At 43.8% G+C, this 19,877-nt stretch overlaps 1 protein-coding gene across 6 annotated transcripts in view; it reads right to left on the minus strand.

Moving 5' to 3' along the window:
* LOC140723457 (uncharacterized) overlaps nt 1-19,877 on the minus strand; it is a 56,979-nt gene that overhangs the window by 1,450 nt on the left and 35,652 nt on the right. For 4 of the 6 annotated variants that reach the window (XM_073038032.1, XM_073038033.1, XM_073038031.1 and 1 more), the window contains 3 exons: nt 15,132-15,182; nt 8,962-8,997; nt 6,579-6,611 (listed from right to left, as the gene is read on the minus strand). In XM_073038032.1, the coding sequence (XP_072894133.1) occupies nt 6,579-6,611; nt 8,962-8,997; nt 15,132-15,182 (120 nt within the window). The remainder of the gene's footprint in view (nt 1-6,578; nt 6,612-8,961; nt 8,998-15,131; nt 15,183-19,877) is intronic. The other 2 variants (XM_073038035.1, XM_073038034.1) reach the window with 1 other exon arrangement.

Below are 19,877 nucleotides of genomic sequence, written 5' to 3' on the forward strand. Positions count from 1 at the left end.
CATAAACGGAAGCCACAGCTCGTGGGAAGATAGAACATTGAGGAGCTTGTAAGAACTTGCGGAAGTAAAAAAAGAAGTTCATTTGGAACGAAAAGATGAATTACAAGAGGATGCTATTGACTAATATCAGTGAAGATACTAATAGATTTTTTAAGTACATTAAGGGTAAAAGAGAGTCGAGGGTAGATATAGGATTAATAGAAAATGACGCGGGAGATATTGCAATGAGAGATGCAGAGATGACAGAGGAAGTGAATGCGTGTTTTGCATCAGTGTTCACAGTGGAAGACGTCTGCAGTTTACCGGACATTCAACAATGAGAGGGAAGTGAAGAATGTGCAGTGAAAATTACGACTGAGAAGGTACTCAGGACTTTTAATGATCTGAGGGTGGATAAATCTCCTGGAATGATGAAATGTACCCTTGATGTTCTGAAGGAAGAAGCTGGAGAGAATGTGGAGGCGTTAACGATGATCTTTCAAGAATCAATAGATTCTGGTATGGTAGCGGATGACTGGAAAATTTCAAATGTTACTCCGTTATATAGTAAGTGTGGGAGGCAGCAGAAAGGAAACTACAGACCTGTTTGTCAGACATCAGTGCTTGGGAAGTTGTTGGAATTGATTGTTAGAGGTTAGATTACGGAGTACCTGGAGCACATGACAAGATAGGGTAAAACCAGCACGGTTTCCTGAAAGGAAAATCCTGCCTGTCAAACCTAGCACAATTCTTTGTGAAAATTACAAGCCGAGTAGACAACGGTGATACAGTAGACGTGCTTTACTTGGATTTTCAGAAGGACTTTGACAAGGTGCCGCACATGAGTCTGCTTAGCAAGATAAGAGCCCATGGAATTTCAGGGAAGTTACAGGGTGGAGAATTAGCTGATCGACAGAAAACAGAGATTGGGTATAAAGGGATCCTATTCTGGCTGGCTGCCGGTTACCAGTTGAGTTCCAGAGGTGTCGTTGTTGGAACCGGCCATATGGACGATGCATGTCAATGACTTGAACTAAGGTACAAATGGATTTGTGGCTAAATTTGCCGATGATGCAAAGTTAAGCAGAGGAGCGGGTAGTGTTAAGGAAACAGAGAGCCTGCAGAGAGACGTGCGTAATTTGGGGGAATGGGCAAAGAGTTGTCAAAAGAAATACCATGTTGGTAAGTTTATGGTCTTGCACTTAGATGGCAGAAATTAATGGGCAGACTATTAATTAGATCGGGAGAGAATTCAAAATGCAGACATGCAAGGGAAGTGGGAGTCCTTGTGCAGGATACCCTAAAGGTTAACCTCCAGGTTGAGTCGGTTTTTAAACAAGGAGAATGTTGTGTTGACATTCATTTCTCGTGGCTTACCCATAGCCTAGTTTTCGAAGCTCCATGCACCTACCCAGGAGTTTCTTAAAAAACCCTATCGTTTCCCTCTCCACCACCGCCGCCGGCAGCCTATTCCACACATTCACCACTCTCTGCATGAAAACCTACCCCTGACATCTCCTCTGTAGCTACTTACAAGCACCTTAAAACTATGCCCTATCGTACTACCCGTTTCACCCCTGGGAATAATTCTCTGACTATCCACATGATCAATTTCTTTCATTATCCTGTACACACTTAACTGGCCATCTCTCATCTTCTTTCGCTGCAAGGAGAAAACGCCGAGTTCACTCAATCGATCCTCATAAGGCGTACCCCCAATGAAGGGAACATCCTTGTAAATCTGCTCAGTGCCCTTTCTATGGTTTCCACGTCCTTCCTGTAGTGAGGCGACTGGAATTGAGCACAATACTCCAAGTGGGGTCTGAACATGTTCCTATATAGTTGCAACATTACCTCTCTGCTCTTAAACTCAATGCTACGGCTGATGACGGCCAATACACTGTATGTCTTCTTAATCACAGTGAACCTGCGTAGCAGCTTTGAGTGTCATCTGGACTTGGACCCTAAGATCCCTCTAATCCCCCACACTGACAAGAGTCTTACCGTTAATGCTATAATCTGCCATTATATTTGACTTACCAAAATTAACATCTGCGAAACCTCACACTTATCTGGGTTGAACTCCATCTCCCAATTCTCAGCCCAGAATTGCATCCTATCAATATCCCGGTGTAAACTCTGAAAGCCCTCCATACTATCCACAACGCCCCAAGCCTTCGTACCATTAGCAAATTTACTAACCCATTCCTCCACTTCCTCATCCAGGTCATTTATACAAATCAGGAAGAGTAGGGGTCCCAGAACAGATCCCTAAAGCACACCACTGTTCACCGACCTCCATGCAGGGTATGACCCCACTACAACAACACTTAGTCTTCTGTGAGTAAGCCAGTCCTGGATCCCATGCATGCTTATTTTCTCAGTAAGCCTTGCATGGGGTATCTTATCAAATGTCTTGTTGAAATCCATGTACACTACATCCACTGCTCCAATGTGTTTAGTCACATACTCAAAAAATTCAATCAGCTCGTGAGACACTACCTGCCCTTGACAAAGCCATGCGGACTACTCCTAATCATATTACACCTCTCCAAATATTTATAAATCCTGCCTCTCTGGATCTTCTCCATCAACCTACCAACCTCTGAGGTAAGACTCACTGGTCTATAATTTCCTGGGCTGTCTCTACTCCCTTTCTTGAATAAAGGAACAACATCCGCAAACCTCCAATCGTCCGGAACCTCTCCCGTCTCCATTGATAATGCGAAGTTCATCCCAACAGGCGCATCGATCTCTTCGTTCGCTTCTCAGAGTAGCCTGGGGTTCAGAATTCTTCCGTACATTTCCCTGAGAACATCTGTTTCCAAATTATGCTTCCATTTTCCTGCCTGACAGCCTCGTATTTCCCCTTACTTCAATTAGACGTTTCCCTAACTTGTCTGTTCCTGTCCTTCTACAATGCTATGGTAAAGGAGATAGAATTGTGATCACTATCTCCAAAATGCTCTCGCACAGAGATAACTGGCAACTGACCAGATTCATATCCCAATATCAGATCACGTACAGCCTCTCCTCTTGTAGTTTTATCTGCATAATGTGTCACGAACCCTTCCTCAACACACCTAGCAGACTGCATCCCTTCTAAATCCCTCACTCTAGGGAGATGCCAATCAATATTTGGGAAACTAAAATCTCTCACCACAACACCCCTGCTATTATCGCACCTCACCTCACATAGAATATCAGAGCAGGGATGTGATTTTGAGGCTCTATAAGGAATACGTGAGAACTTATTTGGAGTATTGTCTGCAGTTTTGGACTCATTATTTTACAAAGGATATACTGACATTGGAGAAGGTGCAGAGAAGATTCGCAAGAATGAATCCAGCAATGAAAATGTTAATGTATGAGGAACATCTGGCAGCTCTGGGCTGTATTCCCTAGAGTTCAGGAGAATGAGGTGGGATCTCATAGAAACATTTCGAACATTATAAGGCGCGAAAAGATCAGATATGGCAAGTTATTTACCATGGTAAGGGCATCTAGGAAAATAGGGCATAATTTCAGGATTGAAGACCTCCTTTTGGAACTAACATGACGTCAAATTACTTCACTCAGAAGGTGGTAAATCTGTGCAATTTGTTGCCACAAGCGGCTGTGGAGGCCAAGTCATTGGGTGCATTTAAGGCAGAGATAGATAGATTCTGAATTTGCCAAGACATCAAAGGGGATGGGGTAAAGCAGGGGAGAGGGGATGACTGGAAGAACTGGATCAGCCTATGATTGAATGGCGTAGCAGGCTCGATGTCCCGGATCTCTATTATATATTCTGGTTTTATGAGCTGAATCCTTTCAAAAACTTGAGGACAGTTAATCCCTGGTGCCGGAGGAGATATACTCCAGTTTTCTACGGGAAGCACCCGAAGGATATTGCGCGCTTTTGGCGATGGACTTTGCATTCCTATTACCCTCTTCAGTCGTACCGGGGGATTGTAAGCTGCAAATGTTTTCCGTTTTTTCAAAGAATCTAATATTGAAAACGATGGGAATGATAGAGCAGTAAAGTTCCTCACGAGAGACTTATCCAGAAAGTTATGAGGCATGGGATAAGTGGAACCTTGGCTGCTTGGATAAAATAAAATGGCTTAAAGGATGAAAGTAGAAGGTAGTTGTGGAAAGAAAGTATTCTGCCTGGAGTTCGGTGACTATTGGAGTGCCGGAGGGATCTGCCCTGGAACCCCTGCTATTTGTAATTTTTATAAATGAGCTTGATGTAGAGGCGGAAGAATGGGTGAGTAAGTTTGCGGATGACACGAGGATTGGAGCAGTTGTGGATGGAGCTGAATGTTGTCGAATGTTAACAGAGGATATAGACAAGCTGCAGAGTTGGGCAGAAAAATAGCATATGGAGTTCAATCCGGATAAGTGTGAGGTGATGCAATTTGGAAGGACTAACCAGAAGACTGAGTACAGGATTAATGGTCAGTTACTTAAGAGCGTGGATGAACAAAGGGACTTTGGGGTTCAAATCCATACATCCTTCAAGGTCGCTGCACAGGTTGATAGGGTAGTTTAGAAGGCCTATGGGATGCTTGGCTTCATTAACAAGGGGATTGATTTCAAAAGTAGAGAGGTCATGTTGCAACTCAACAAATCTCTGTTGAGACACTTAGAGTATTGTGTTCAGTTCTGGTCACCTCATAATAGGAAGGATGTGGAAACTATGGAGAGGGTGCAGAGGAGATTTGTCAGGATTTTGTCTGGTTTGGAGAACAAGTCACATGAAGCAAGGTTATCAGAGATGGGACTTTTCACTTTGGAGCATAGAAGAATGAGCGGGCTCTTGATAGAGGTCTACAAGGTTAAAAGAGGCATAGATAGGGTGGATAGTCAGTACCTGTTTCCCAGGGCACCAATAGCAAACACCAGAGGGCATAGGTACAAAATTAAGGGAGGGAAGTTTAGGGGAGACATCGGGGGTAAGTTTTCTACATAGAGGGTTGTGAGTGCCTGCAATGACTCGCCAGGGATGGTGGTGGAGTCTAAAACATTAGAGGTATTTAAGAGCCTTTTGGACAGGCACATGGAATAAAGAAAAATAAAGAGTTATGGGGAAGTGTGGGTTTAGTACATTTTTTAAGGATTATGTCGGTCGGCACAGCATGGAGGGCTGAAGTGCCTGTACTGTGCTATAGTTTTCTATGGTTCTAAGGTTCTAAAGGTTATGCCGTTGTGTGCGAACTGCTGCAGTAGATATGTAGGCACTTCAAGAAATATAGTCTGAATAGAGGTAGTCAGCATGGTCTTGCCAAGTGCAGGTCGTGTCTCAAGAATGCGATTAAATTCGTCCGGGTGCTGCAAACCACGTTGCAGGCTTGTACGATGATGGTGTATACATATATTTTATCAGGAGGTTTGATAAGATTCCTCATTGTTGGCCCATTCAGAAAGTCATGTGATAGGGATTGCAGAGAATCTTGTCCGTGTAGGTAGGGAACTGGCTTACCGAAGACAGAGTGTGCTAGCAGTTGGAGATTATTCCACCTGGAGTTCAGTGAGATTCTGTGTTCCGTAGAGATCTGATCTGAGACTCCTGGTCTTTTTGAATTTCACAAATGATTTTGATGAGGAAATGAATAGACATAGATAACAGGCAAAATATGGATGTTAATGGATAATGTGGTGGGTTGTCGAGGGTTACAAATGGGCATTGATGGATGCAGAACTGGTTTGAGAAATGGCGAGTCAAGTTGAGTATGGGGAAGAGAGAAGAATTGCACTTAGAAAGGTCGAATTAGAATGCAGAATCCATGGATTATGACAGGGTAATTGAAAATATTGAGGAGAAGAAGATCTTTCAGCCTTGACGTCAATTAATCTTTAAAGTTTCCGCGCCATTTAATAGGGTAGTTAAGGATGTGTATGAATGATTTGGGATAATTCGGCGGGGGAGCAAGTTCGGTAGCCGCAAGGTACTGTTGCAGCTTTATAAAACTCTGGTTAAACCACATTTGGAATTTTGTACTACACCGTAGAGTGGATAAGTTTGACAAGGGGAGGGAATTTTAAAGCGATTTGGGGGTATGTATAGGGGCAGCCAGCGGTGCGTTATTACCTATAGTAGTGAGTGTGTGAAACGCAATATCAATGGTGGTGGTATAGACACACACATTAGGGTCATTTCAGAGACTCTCTTAGCACACGGATAATGGAGAAATAGAAGGCGCTGGAGGAGAACAAGTTTAGAGTCGGTAAAACATCAAGGACCAAAGGGCCAACAAAAAGCTGTCCTGTTCAATGTTTTCTTATCTACGTACGTGATGAACTAGGATGGTCCGCACAGTTTATAATAGGGAAGATCATGCCTGGGCAACGTTTCAGGAGCACAAGGTAGGGACAGGGGTCACTGACCACACCAGTTTCGTGGACTCACTAAACAGCGAAAGGAAGCTGTTCAAAACCGTTCCTTCCCTCGAAGGAGCAGAGTGAGGAGATTTTTTTTCTCTTTCTCGCCACCGTAGCGCTCCCCACACCCCGCTCTCCTCACCCCCACCGTGCATGAGCACAAGCCTGGTACTGTAACGTCTCTGGTTCATCAACTAGCGCAATCACAGACACAACATTCCAATGCCACTTACCCTGCCGGCATCGAGCTGAAGTCATACGATACCCTGATGGAGATGGTGGAAAAATAAGAAAAAGTAATTAATGGCCCGACATCTTGAAGTTAACAATCCACAATCCACATCTCACTCACACTCAACACTGATCCCTTCCTGATGTGCTCAGAGGCAGCACCGGGACACGTTGGACCTCCGGATTTAACATCAAGTTCAACTCTTCAACCAAACTCCTTTCCTTAGTTTACTCCAAACCAGAGAACCCTGCTGCAGTTCACTGTGGGCGCTGCCCCAGCTTACCTCCCTTCTCACATACACACACGATGCAGCATTTACACCGTTTCACTCTTCGGAGGAGCAATGTGAAGAGAGATGCTTCTGGAATAGGTAGCGTGCGATCACACTGATTGGTTTGCAGTACAGGGTCTGCATTAGCTGCTAGAACATTAATGAACAGCCAGGTAATGAACGCAACAACCTGTGTAAAATTAAAGTTTTGATCTCATTGGAAATTTCAACTTCCCCAATACAAAAATGTACATTCTCAATGCAAGGCGATTAGATGGGGAGAATTTATTAACTGGATGCTTTATTAAATGAATATGTGCACCGTCCAACGAGAGGAGGTGCCGACCTGAAAAAGCTAACATAAGTAAAGCTCCGTAAATTCGGATCAAACGGAGCAAATCAGGAGTATAACGAAGCCAGTAATGTAGGGAAAAAAAGAATGAGGAGAACCAAGAGTCCTTGGCAAGCAGGATTAGGATGAATTTAATTAAGCAACATTCCATACAAATGTCAGGAACAAACGAATGACTATGGACAGTGTATGATTATTGAATTTTTTCGGAGTGGCGGGAGGCTAGGTTTGCTTTAATGCGGAAAATGTGAGTGACGTATTCACTGAGTATTTTATTTCCGTATTTATCTGGGTAAAAGACATGGAGGAGCAGCAGATTGGTGTTCTGTTTATAAATATGTTAGGTGTTTAGAGCAAAATTAGGAGAAACACCTCGGGCCTCGGAATGATTTTTCAGGTGAATAAGTCTCCAGGACATGATGGGAGTTCCATAGGTTAGTGAGGGAAGCAAGAGACGGGATTGCACGATCCTTGGAAAAATATCCTCTCTAGCCACATGCGAGATGCCAGAGGACAGGCGAATGGCTAAAGTTTTACATCTTCATGAAAAGCGAAAAAAGGGAATTCCTGGAAACTATTTACCATTGAGGCTCAGGTTAGTTCCATTCCAGTGAGATATTAATTATTGAATGGCCTTATTGAACCTGGAGTTTTAATTAGTGAAGCACAGCAAGGATCTGGGCTGCGACCTCTTCTGTTTGTGGTGTGAATAAATAACCGGGATGCAGATATCGACAGGTGTGTTAGTAGGTTTGTGAATGATATCCAGAATTGATGGATTTGTGGATTGTGTAGAAGGACTTGCAAAACGTACAGCGCAACATAGATCAGTTGCAGATATAGACAGAAAAATGGTAGAAGCAGTTCAACCCACATAAATGTGGGATGTTGCACCTTGGTAGGGAAAATGCTAGGAGAAAGTACACTCCAAAAGGAAAGACCAATAACTGTGTTGAGTTTAGGGAGAATTTGGGGTCCAAGTTGAGAGCTCGTCAGTAACAGGTATAAAGTTCGATAAAGCGACTAAGGAGGTTTAAGCAATGTTCGCTTTTATTAGTTGAGGAATTAGTATAATTGCGAGTAGGTTATATTGCAAGTTTATAAACATCTGGTTCGGCCGCATCTAGAGTATTGAATACAGTTTTAGTCATGCCACCATGGGAAGGATGTTGAGGCTTTGGGCAGGGTGCAGAAGAGGATTACCAGCATCCTGCCTGGTTCAGAGGCCATGTGCTAACTTGAGAGATACAACAACTTGTGTTGTTTTCTTTGGAGCGGAGGGGCTGAGTAGAAATTATGAGACGCATAGATGGAATACACAGTATCTTTTTCCCAAGGCAGAAATATCTAATATTAGAGGTTGTAGGTTGAGAGGGGGTAGGTTCGAGGGTGATGTGAGGGGTAACTTTTTTTTAACCCAGAGATTGGTGAATGTTTGGACTGTACGGTCTGGTGAGATAGTAGAGGCAAATAAATAAGAGGTTATAAGTGACGCTTAGATATGAAGCTCCATGATTGTGAGTAACGTGGAAGATTATGGACATTGCGTATGTTGGAGGGATTTGGTTTAGGAGAGGTTTTATTTACTCTTCAGTTCGGCACCATATTGTTTGCCGAGGGGCCTGTTGCAATACTGTACTCTCCTGTGTTCTATGTTCTGTCTCTGCCACCCTTCCAGCAGCATGGAACCACACCCGATGTCGCGATGCCTTTGGTTCATTTAACGCCTCCTCACAGACACAGCTTTCGAATTCCACTTACCCGCCCATAGAGACTTCTGTTCCCCAGAAGGATCTCCTATTTGAAGGACGTGAAGAAGTTAACAAAAATGGTTCAGTGAAAAACGCTCAGAGACACGGTGCAGTGTTCACTCAGCCTTCTCTCAGTGCACGGTGCGGGTTGAGGTGCTCCCTTTAAATGTGACGATACAGAGGGTCCATATGTTATGGAGACTCAGAAGTAAAGAGAGGCTGAGGGAACGCAGGATTTCTGAGACCGAGCGCGTTGCAAATATTTTCGTAAAACTGTACATATATTATTAATACGCATTCTTTATTTACATAATTCATTATGGGCTATGTGTGGGAGGTACATGAATGGCATACGTTATTAGTATGCCAATAACGTCATTAGTTAATAGAAAACTAAGTAGACAAGTTATCTGCACACCTTTGTATTTCATTTTGATTATTTTCTAGAGTTGGTAAGTATAACAACATTGGATAGGAAGGCATCAGTGTTGTGGGCAGAGAATGGTAGTGTTACCCTGGGTCAGATCTTCTGGTTCTCATAGAAAAGGACAAAAGTGTGAGCACAATTCCCGTGTTGCATCTACAGGGAGTGGAAGCATTGGCTCGAATGATTAGGGGAGAACACAGCTGTGGAAAGTGTGCAGTCCAGAGGGGCCACAAGATATATACCTTTACGTAAGAAAACAAACGTTGGGCCCTAAGGAATATTTGACAGATTGAAATTGACGGTGAAGAGTTTGGAACGGAGAACAGGGAAAATTACTGTGGGATGAATTGTGTACTGAGCAGCTGCTTTCATTCAATAAGACCCCAGTAATATGCTCGAAATGCACGAGATATCGGAATCAGAGCGAGTATTACGGCCATCACAAAAAAAAACAGTTGGTGGGAGGATTGAACAGTGTGGAAGTGAGTAAATCACCTGGGTTAGATTGACTTCACGTCAGGCTTCAGAAAGGCACAGCGGAATACATCGTCGAGGCATTGTTAGGAAAAGTATCAGAAGATTATAAATGGTGAATGTGACACTGCGCTTTTGACCAGGGGAGCGGGGAAGACGGCAGCTGCTTCGTGGGCAGTTATCCGACCTTGGCTACGCTGAGCTGTTTGAGAGTCCTTCCAAGAGCTTGGAAAATTACTGTATCCCCATGGTGAACTCGTACAGAAAGTGAGAGCGCTGCGCTGGTTGCCCACAGAAAGCTGCGGGTGGTTTGGTGATCACTGGCGTTCCGCAGGGATCTGTGTTTGGAGCCCTACTCCATGTGATATTTATAAATGATTTAGATCAGCAGGTGCAACGGTGAGTTAGGAAATTTGATAATGGTACAAGGTTGATTGCAGGATAGTGCCCACGAAGACTCGGCAGGACATCTGAAAATTTTGACAAACTTCTATAGGTGTGTATTTAGAGTATCTCAACTGGCTGCATTACACCTTGCTGTGTATAGACCGATGCCCTTGAAGGGAATATCCTTGAAAACGTAGTGGACACCACCCAGTCGATCACGAATATTACCCCGCCTTCAACCGCTGAAAACTTCTGGATGGAGGCTGAGGCAGAAAATCAGCATCCATCATCGAGGATCCCTACAAGTCTGCTCAGGCTGTATTCTCGCTGCTGTCATATTTAAGAAGGAACAGGCACCTTACAAACCACATAGTCTGGTTCAGGGACAACGATTACTCCTGAAAATTAGGTTCTCGAACCAGAAGAGATGACTTCACTCAATTCACTCGCCCATTGCTAAACTGTTCTCACAATCTATGCACACTCCCAATGACTCTGTATCTGATAATCTCCATATCGACATTTATTACTTCCTCAGCTGTTATTATTACGATTTCTTATTTTACATTTTGGCTTTCCACTTGTTGTTCATTCGGTTCAGTGGTCGCTTATCTGTCTGTTGGCTGTAACATTACGAGAACATTAGAAGAGCACAGGGCCGTAAGGTACAGGCGCAGAATGCGCCCATTTGGTCCATTGAGTCTGTTGCATCATTTTATCACAGCTGATACATTTTGTGTTCCCTTTCGGCCACTATCTCCTGTCTTTACACGTATCCCTTCAGGTCCTGACTAATCAGCATTCAGTGTAGCTGTGTCTGTAATATACTAAATAACTCGGCACAACAACTGCCTGTGGCAACTAAGTCCACAGATTTACTTCTAAAGGACACCCCTCTATTCTGCTGTTTCCTCTTGTCTGAGACTCCGGCACAATTGGACGTAAACCTTCAAATTATCTCTATCGAAAAACTTTCAACATTCCAAGGGTTTGAATTCGGACACCCTCGTTCTTCTGAACTCTAATGAGGAGAGGCCAAGAGCAATCAGATGTTTCCCAGTGACCACACATTTTAATTCCACGTCCCATTCTCATTCTGATATGTCTATTCATGGCCTCCTCTACTGTCAAGATGAAGCCACACTCAGGTTGGAGGAACAACACCTTATATACTGGCTGAGTAGCCTCCAACATAATGGCATGACCATTGACTTCTCTAACTTCCATTAATGCCCCTCCTCCCCTTCTTACCCCATCCCTGGCATATTTAATTGTTTCTTTTTCTCTCTCTTTCTGTCTCTCACTGCCCATCACTCTGCTTGTTCTCCATCTCCCTCTGGTGCTCCCCTCCTCCTTCCTTCCTTTCTTTCTTTCTTATTTTCTCCCGAGGCCTCCCGTTCCATGGTCCTTTTCCTTCTCCAGCTCTGTATCACTTTCGCCAATCACCTTTCCAGCTCTCAGCTTTACCCCACCCACTCCGGTCTTTTCCTATCATTTCGCATTTCCCTCTACCGCCACCGTTTTCAAATCTCTTAGTAAATTTCCTTTCAGCTAGTCCTGACGAAGGGTCTCGGCCCGAAACGTGGATCGTGCTTCTCCTGTTAGATGCTGCCTGGCCTGCTGTGTTCCACCAGCATTTTGTGTGTGTTATTTGAATTTCCAGCATCTGCAGATTTCCTCCTGTTTGTTTTTTACATGACAGTCCTTCCAATCCCAGACAAATTTTCCTGAACGTCCTTTGAATCCTCGAAAATGTCAACACATCCTTCCTTAGAAGAGAGGCACGAAACTACGTAACAATTCCAAGTGAGTCCTCTTCAATGCTTTATAAAGCTCAATATTACGTTCTTGCTTTCTTCTATGCTACTTCTCTTGAAATAATTGCTGACATTGTACTTGCCTTCCGCAACTGCGATTCGGCAAGGAAACTTGACTTTATATTCTTGCTCAAGGACACCCGAAATCCTTTGCACCTCAAATCTTTGATTTTGTTTCTGCGTTGGAAAGTAACGTACCCATTTATTTCCTCTGCCAAGTTACATAACCATCAACTTCTTGACAAGTATTCTATCTGCCACTTGTTTGTGCATTCGTTTCAACTGTCTAAATCTTTACCTAGCCTACTTATCTCCTCTAAACTGTCTGAAAGTCTACATATTCCGTATCATCTGCAAACTTCGCCACAAAGGTATCAGTTTATTATCCAATTCATGACACGAAACTTTAAAAGAAGCTCTCCAAACACTGATTCCTGAGGAGCAACCATAGTCACCTGCAGACAACCAAAAAAGGTTGCCTTTTTTCGCACAATTTGCCTTCTGCCTATCCATGATAGTATATTTTCTGTAATACCATCGGCTCTTACGTTGTTAAGCAAACTCACGAGCGCTACCTTTTTGAGGGCATTCTGAAAGTCTATGTATATATCATCCCCCTCTGGCTATGTTGCTTCTTATTTTCTCAAAAAAAAACAACAACAGATTTTCAAACAGGAGGTTCCCTTGAGGATATCTTGCTGATCAGGGGCTATTTTATCATGGGCCTGAAAGTTCGCCGAAACACATCCTTACCAACCGCTGATGTCGGGTTAACCTGTCTATAATTTCTTTAAATGTACGCCTCTCCCTTCTTGAGGAGTTACGTGTCATTTGCAATTTGCCATTCCTCCGCAACCATGTCTGAGGATTTATTTCGGAACCAGGACAATTAATGCCTCCAGAATCTTTTCAGTTATTCTTGAGAAACCTAGAATGTATGCCATCCCGAACAGGTGACATCCACATTACCCCTTTCCTAGAATTCTCTTCTTTGAAATGGCACCTTCTCACACTTCTGCCCGCTGTGACTCTCTATCCCCTGAAGTTTTCCACAGTAACGTGTGATGCAAAATACTTGTTCAGTTCGTCCGCCTTTTCCCTGTCCCCCATTACCAACTCTGCAGCTTTGTTTCCAAAAGTCCGATATCCACCCCCGTCACTCTTGTACACAGTATGCATCTGAATAAACCTTTGACATCGTATTTAATATTATTGGGTAGTTCGTCTTCGCGTTCCAAATTTCTCTTTTCAATTAATATTTATTTCTCTTCTGCTGGTTTTTACATTTTCCCAGGCCTCTAACTTCCCATTAATGTTTGCTCTACTATAAGACCTCGTTTTGTCTTTTGTGTTGCTTTTGACGCCTCTTGACAGAAATGGATGTCACTCATTTACTTTACAATGCTTCTTCCTCTGAAGGGTGTATATAACCCGCGCCTTCCTAATTTCTTTCCGAAATGCCAGCCAATTGCTGCTCTGCCTTCAAAGCTGCCGGTGCAGCTTTCCATTCAATTTTAGCCAACTCCTCTCTCATGCCACTGCAATTCCATTTCCGCCGTGGTAATGATGATACATATGACTCTAGCTTCTCCGTCTCAAATGTCCGTGTGAATACCTCTTAACGTAACCGGGAAGAAAATAGCTTTTGGTATCGTGCATTATATTATTGGCTAGTATGCCACCAAATTTCATCTCTTCCCTTTTTATCACTTTTAGTTGCCTTTTGCTGGATATTTTAAAAACAGCGGAAGCATCCAATTTACCGCTGACTTTTGCTACCTCATATGTCCTTTCCTTTTTGTAATGCAATCCTTACCGCCCTTTGTCAGCCACGGTTGACTAGCCGTGCGACTTGATAACATTTTCCTCTGCGGTACACATCTGTCCTGTGCCTTGGAAAATTAAAACCAGAAACATCATCTCTGATTTCCCGTCAAGTCAGCCAGTATCTTCCTCCAATCCACCTCGGGAAGCTCCTTTCCCATGGGCCTCTATATCCCTTTAATTCATTGCGATACTGATTCATGTGAGTTACGCTGCTCCCTCTCAAATTGTAGTATAAATTCAATCATATTATGAGCACTCTCTCCTGAAGGTTTTTTTTTGTCCTACCTTAATCTCCCTCATAAGGCCTGGTTTATTACACAACAACTAATCTAATATTGCCTCTCCCTGAGTAACTTACAGCTGCTTAAAAAAGCCATCTCTTAGGCGATCGACAAATACCCTGTGTTGTTATCCCACACCAACCTTTTCCATCAATCACCTTACATATTTAAGACCTTCATTATAAATGAGAGTTTACACTTATAATACTCATTTTCTAGCTGATTTTGCAATCTCAAAAACACGGCTACTATTTTGAGTTCCGTATATGCATCCCAAATAGCTTTTGTTTATAACCTTTCGGTTTCATAACTCCGCCTACAAAGATTCAACGTTCCAGGACTCTTTGCAACCTCTTTCTAAAGATGCATTTCCAACTGATACCAACAGATCCATAACAACGCCTAAAACTCCCTGGTTTTCCTTTCAATACAGAGTATATCTTTTGATGTTAAGCTCCCAGCTGTGGTGTTCTTTCAGCCACGACACATCCCAAATTGCGCCGCGAGTTCATTCACGTTATTCTGAATGCCACGCGCATTTAAATGCAGCACCTTTCATTCTGCATTCTTCGCCCTTTGGAACTTTGCCTCTGTGCCTGAATTTATCTCTTTGTTTTGTCTGCATTTGTACGCAACCATTGACATCTCCTCCCTTACGTTAATGCTGCAAACAGCATCTACATGTAAACCCGTGGGCGCATGCTCAGCAATACATCCCGTTTCCCGTTCCACTGCCATATTAGTTTACACAACTTCCAACGGCTCTGGTAAATCTGAGAAAGTCAATTGTTTTCTTAGATTCTCAGAAATGCTTCAACAAGTTGCCGCCCATGAAGAAGCTCAGCGAGCAAAGTACGCATGGTGTTACCGACGCGCACCCGACCTTTTCCGTCAGTTTGAGCAGCCTTCCGATATGGCGGAACTGTAGCTTCATTGATCATAGTCGCAGAGTCCGATTTCAACTTACCCGCCACTGGTAAAGGCCCCCGCAGATGTGCGTATGCTACGTTTGCTGAGCCTGTGGGGAAACATAGAAATGAATATATCTCCGTGATCTGGAATCCGTAATCCGCTTCCCCTGTCATCAAACCATCCTTTTGGCCATTTCCCGGTCAGGTTACCCACGGCGACCTGCATTTCTGATTCGCTGCCAAAATTTTCAAGCACGTCAGCCTGAGAAGGGATCCGTTTGAAGCGTGTGAAGTAAACAAAGGATTAGAGGACTTGCCAACCGGACGTGATGCTCAGCGAGGCACAACTGCGAAGGACAGTGAGCAGAGGAGGAGCCAAGAGCCGGGCCAGAGCCCGGGTAAGTTATTAAGCAGGGCGGAAGGCTGAGTACATGAGCTGGGTTGAAGGGCTGTCTGTGGATGGCCATGCAAGACCTCAGGAGCGTACTTTGTTCGCAGCAGACAGTAGCTGTGTGATTGTCAAGTAATTTAACGGGAATGCACAGCAAGGACAGAGTTCACCTGTGACAGTTTCCACACAGTATAACAGTATAACAATTACAGCACGGAAACAGGCCATCTCTGCCCTTCCAGTCCATGCCGACGCTTACACTCACCTAGATCTACTGGCCCACACTCAGCCCATAACCATCCATTCCTTTCCTATCCATATACCCATCCAATTTTACTTTAAATGACGATAACGAACTTGCATCTACCACTTCTACTGGAAGCTCATTCCACACAGCTACCACTCTCTGAGTAAAGAAATTCCCCCTCGTGTTACCCTTAAACTTTTGCCCAATAACTTTCAACTCATGTCCTCCTGTTTGAATCTCCCCTACTCTCAATGGAAAAATCCTATCCACGTCAACACTATCTATCCCCCTCATAATTTTAAATACCTCTATCAAGTCCCCCCTCAACCTTCTACGCTCCAAGGAATAAAGAACTAACTTGTTCATCCTTTCCCTGTAACTTAGGTGCTGAAACCCAGGTAACATGCTAGTAAATCTCCTCTGTCCTCTCTCAATTTTGTTGATATCTTTCCTATAATTCGGTGACCAGAACTGTAACACAATAAGAAGAAGAGGACGGCCAAATACGACAGACACACGGTCACCGGGTCTCTGGCACTGAGAGTGGTGCTGTGGCTCAGAAGAGCAGAATGGTGAAGATGACTGCAGTGTGATAGAATAGAGTCGAGACTCTGTGGGCACCATTGCGATACCCGGATGATATGTTACCTATCCATTGGCAGGGTAAGGGATGTCTCAGATCGGGTCCAAGTGATGACCAACGGCAAGGGAGATAAACAATGTCTTGGAATATATAAGCACAAATGGCTTATAAAGTTTAATGGATAGAGTGGTCAGCCAGCGCCTTTTCCCCAGGGCACCACTGCTCAATATAAGAGGTCATGTCTTTAAGGTAAGGGGAGGGAAGTTCAAGGGGGATATTAGAGGAAGGTATTTTACTCAGAGAGTGGTTGGTGCGTGGAATGCATTGCTCGAGTCAGTGGTGGAGGCAGATACACTGGTGAAGTTTAAGAGACTAGTAGACAGGTAGATGGAGGAATTTAAGGTGGAGGGTTATATGAGAGGCATGGTTTAAACGTCGGCACAATATTGTGGGCCGATGGACCTGCAAAGTGTTGTATCGTTTTATGTTTCTATAGCATAAAAAGCGAAAAACACGAGGTCCTGCAGAGAGAGATTAAGGGCGCTCGATAGAAAGTTGACAAACTGAACCTACAAGACAGTATCCTCTCGATTGCTGTACCTCGTGGACAATCCAAACCAGGGGTGCGTGAAAAGAGCTAGTCCATGAGCAGGATTTTCGATATCGTGAATATAGAGATTCGCGGTAGATTTTCTAAATTCATGGGGCGACCGATCAATAAGCAAGTATACGTAAACAGAAATACCTTTCAGGCAGGGACGCACGTAGGATTAAAACAATAAGCAGAGTTCTGAGCAAGTTTTCTTCGAATTGGGCATTCAACATCGTGGTGCGTTAAAAGAGCTGTTTTTTTATGCAACCCTCGCTTCGCCTAGCGGCCTAATATAATGGGTGATAAACCCCGGCCCGGGCAAACGGAAGGAATCACGTTTGGGTGGATGCTGCGCGATGTGTCCCCTGTTACAGAGCAGTATCCCGAAATAGCAAACAGTGCACAATATGCGATTAAACGATTTATCGTTATAGCTGTTAGTTTGACTATCTGGTTAGTCGAGAAACGAAATAAAAGAAAAATAAAAAATCTTATTAAACAGTCAGAGTCACAGGCCGATCTTTCAACATCGACCTCCTCTGATCGTCGCTACCCTCGGGACCCTTGCTCCGAGTCCACCCCGTCCGGCGGTCTACCAAATTTCTCCATTCACTCCTTCTCTCCTCATGTCCCCCCCTCTCCGGCAAAAGCCCGCAAAATCAACTCCTACCAGCTTCAAAAGACAGGGCGACAAAGTTCCGATTGGCTAGAATGCATACAACAGTCATAGAACCATAGAACACTACAGCACAAAAACATGTATTTTGGAGCTTCTTGGCTGTGCCGAACCATTTTTCAGCCTAGTCCCGCCGACCTGCACCTGGCCTATATCCCTCCATACACCTCTCATCCAAGTACCTGACCAAGTTTTTCTTAATTGTTAAAAGTGAGCCTGCATTCACCACTTCAACTGACAGCTCATTCCACACACTCACCACTCTCTGTGTGAAGAAGCTCCCCCCCATGTTACCTATAAACTTTTCCCCCTTCACCCTTAACCCATGTCCACTGTTTTTTTTCTCCCCTAGCCTCAGTGGAAAAAGCCTCTTTGCATTCACTCTATCTATACCCACCATAATTTCATATACCTCTATCAAATCTCCCCTCATTCTTCTACGCTCCAGGGAATAAAGCCCTAACCTATTCAAACTTTCTTTGTAACTCAGTTTCTCAAATCCCGGCAACATCCTTGTAAACCTTCTCTGCACACTTTCAAACTAATTGATATCCTTCCTGTGATTTGGTGACCAGAACTGCACACAATACTCCAAATAAAACAGCTGATAATACAGAATCTGAGGCCACAAACCAGGCACGTCCAGGATCCTCTTCAGTTTGCGTATGGAGAAGGAGGGAGTGGAGGATGCTATCACGTATTTGCTGCACAAATCACTCTCTCACCTAGAGGGGGTCAGTTGTGCTGTGAGGATTACATTCCTTGACTTCTCTAGTGCCTTTAACACCATCCAGCCCAAGATCTTAAGGCACAAACTAACGGAGATGGGAGTAGACTCTCACATGGTGGATTGGATAGTGGACTACTTGACTGATAGACCTCAGTATGTGCGGTTGGGAGACTGTAAATCTGACACGGTGGTCAGCAGCACAGGAGCGCCGCAGGGAACCGTACTCTCTCCGGTCCTGTTCACCCTGTACACATCAGACTTCCAATATAACTCGGAGTCCTGCCATGTGCAGAAGTTCGCTGATGACACGGCCATAGTGGGGTGTGTCAGGAATGGACAGGAGGAGGAGTATAGGAAACTGATACAGGACTTTGTGATATGGTGCAACTCAAACTACCTGCGTCTCAATATCACCAAGACCAAGGAGATGGTGGTGGACTTTAGGAGATCTAGGCCTCATATGGAGCCAGTGATCATTAATGGAGAATGTGTGGAGCAGGTTAAGACCTACAAGTATCTGGGAGTACAGTTAGACGAGAAGCTAGACTGGACTGCCAACACAGATGCCTTGAGCAGGAAGGCACAGAGTCGACTGTACTTCCTTAGAAGGTTGGCGTCACTCAATGTCTGTAGTGAGATGCTGAAGATGTTCTATAGGTCAGTTGTGGAGAGCGCCCTCTTCTTTGTGGTGGCGTGTTGGGGAGGAAGCATTAAGAGGAGGGACGCCTCACGTCTTAATAAGCTGGTAAGGAAGGCGGGCTCTGTCGTGGGCAAAGTACTGGAGAGTTTAACATCGGTAGCTGAGCGAAGGGCGCTGAGTAGGCTACGGTCAATTATGGATAACTCTGAACATCCTCTACATAGCACCATCCAGAGACAGAGAAGCAGTTTCAGCGACAGGTTACTATCGATGCAATGCTCCTCAGACAGGATGAAGAGGTCAATACTCCCCAATGCCATTAGGCTTTACAATTCTACCGCCAGGACTTAAGAACTTTTTAAAAGCTATTATTAATGCTTTTTGAGATAGTGATTTAGATGCATATCATATTTTTTACTGAGTTAAGTATTGTATGTAATTAGTTTTTGCTACAACAAGTGTATGGGACATTGGAAAAAAGTTGAATTTCCCCATGGAGATGAATAAAGTATCTATCTATCTATCTATCTATCTATCTATCTATCTATCTATCTATCTATCTATCTATCTATCTATCTATCTATCTATCTATCTATCTATCTATCTATCTATCTATCTATCTATCTATCTATCTATCTAAATTCGGCCTCACCAATGCCTTAAACAACCTCACCGTAACATTCCAACTCTTATACTCAGTACTTTGATTTATAAAGGCCAACGGACCAAAAGCTCTCTTTACGACCTTATCTACCCGTGACGCCACTTTTAGGGAATTTTGTACCTGCATTCCCAGATCCCTCTGTTCTACTGTACTCCTTAGTGCCCTACCATTGTATGTTCTACCTTGGTTTGTCTTTCCAAAGTGCAATACCTCACACTTGTCTGTATTAATCTCTATCTGCTATTTTTTCAGCCCATTTTTCCAGCTGGTCTTTCAGCC

The sequence above is a fragment of the Hemitrygon akajei genome, unplaced genomic scaffold, assembly GCF_048418815.1.
Source record: "Hemitrygon akajei unplaced genomic scaffold, sHemAka1.3 Scf000114, whole genome shotgun sequence".
Classification (NCBI taxonomy): domain Eukaryota; kingdom Metazoa; phylum Chordata; class Chondrichthyes; order Myliobatiformes; family Dasyatidae; genus Hemitrygon; species Hemitrygon akajei.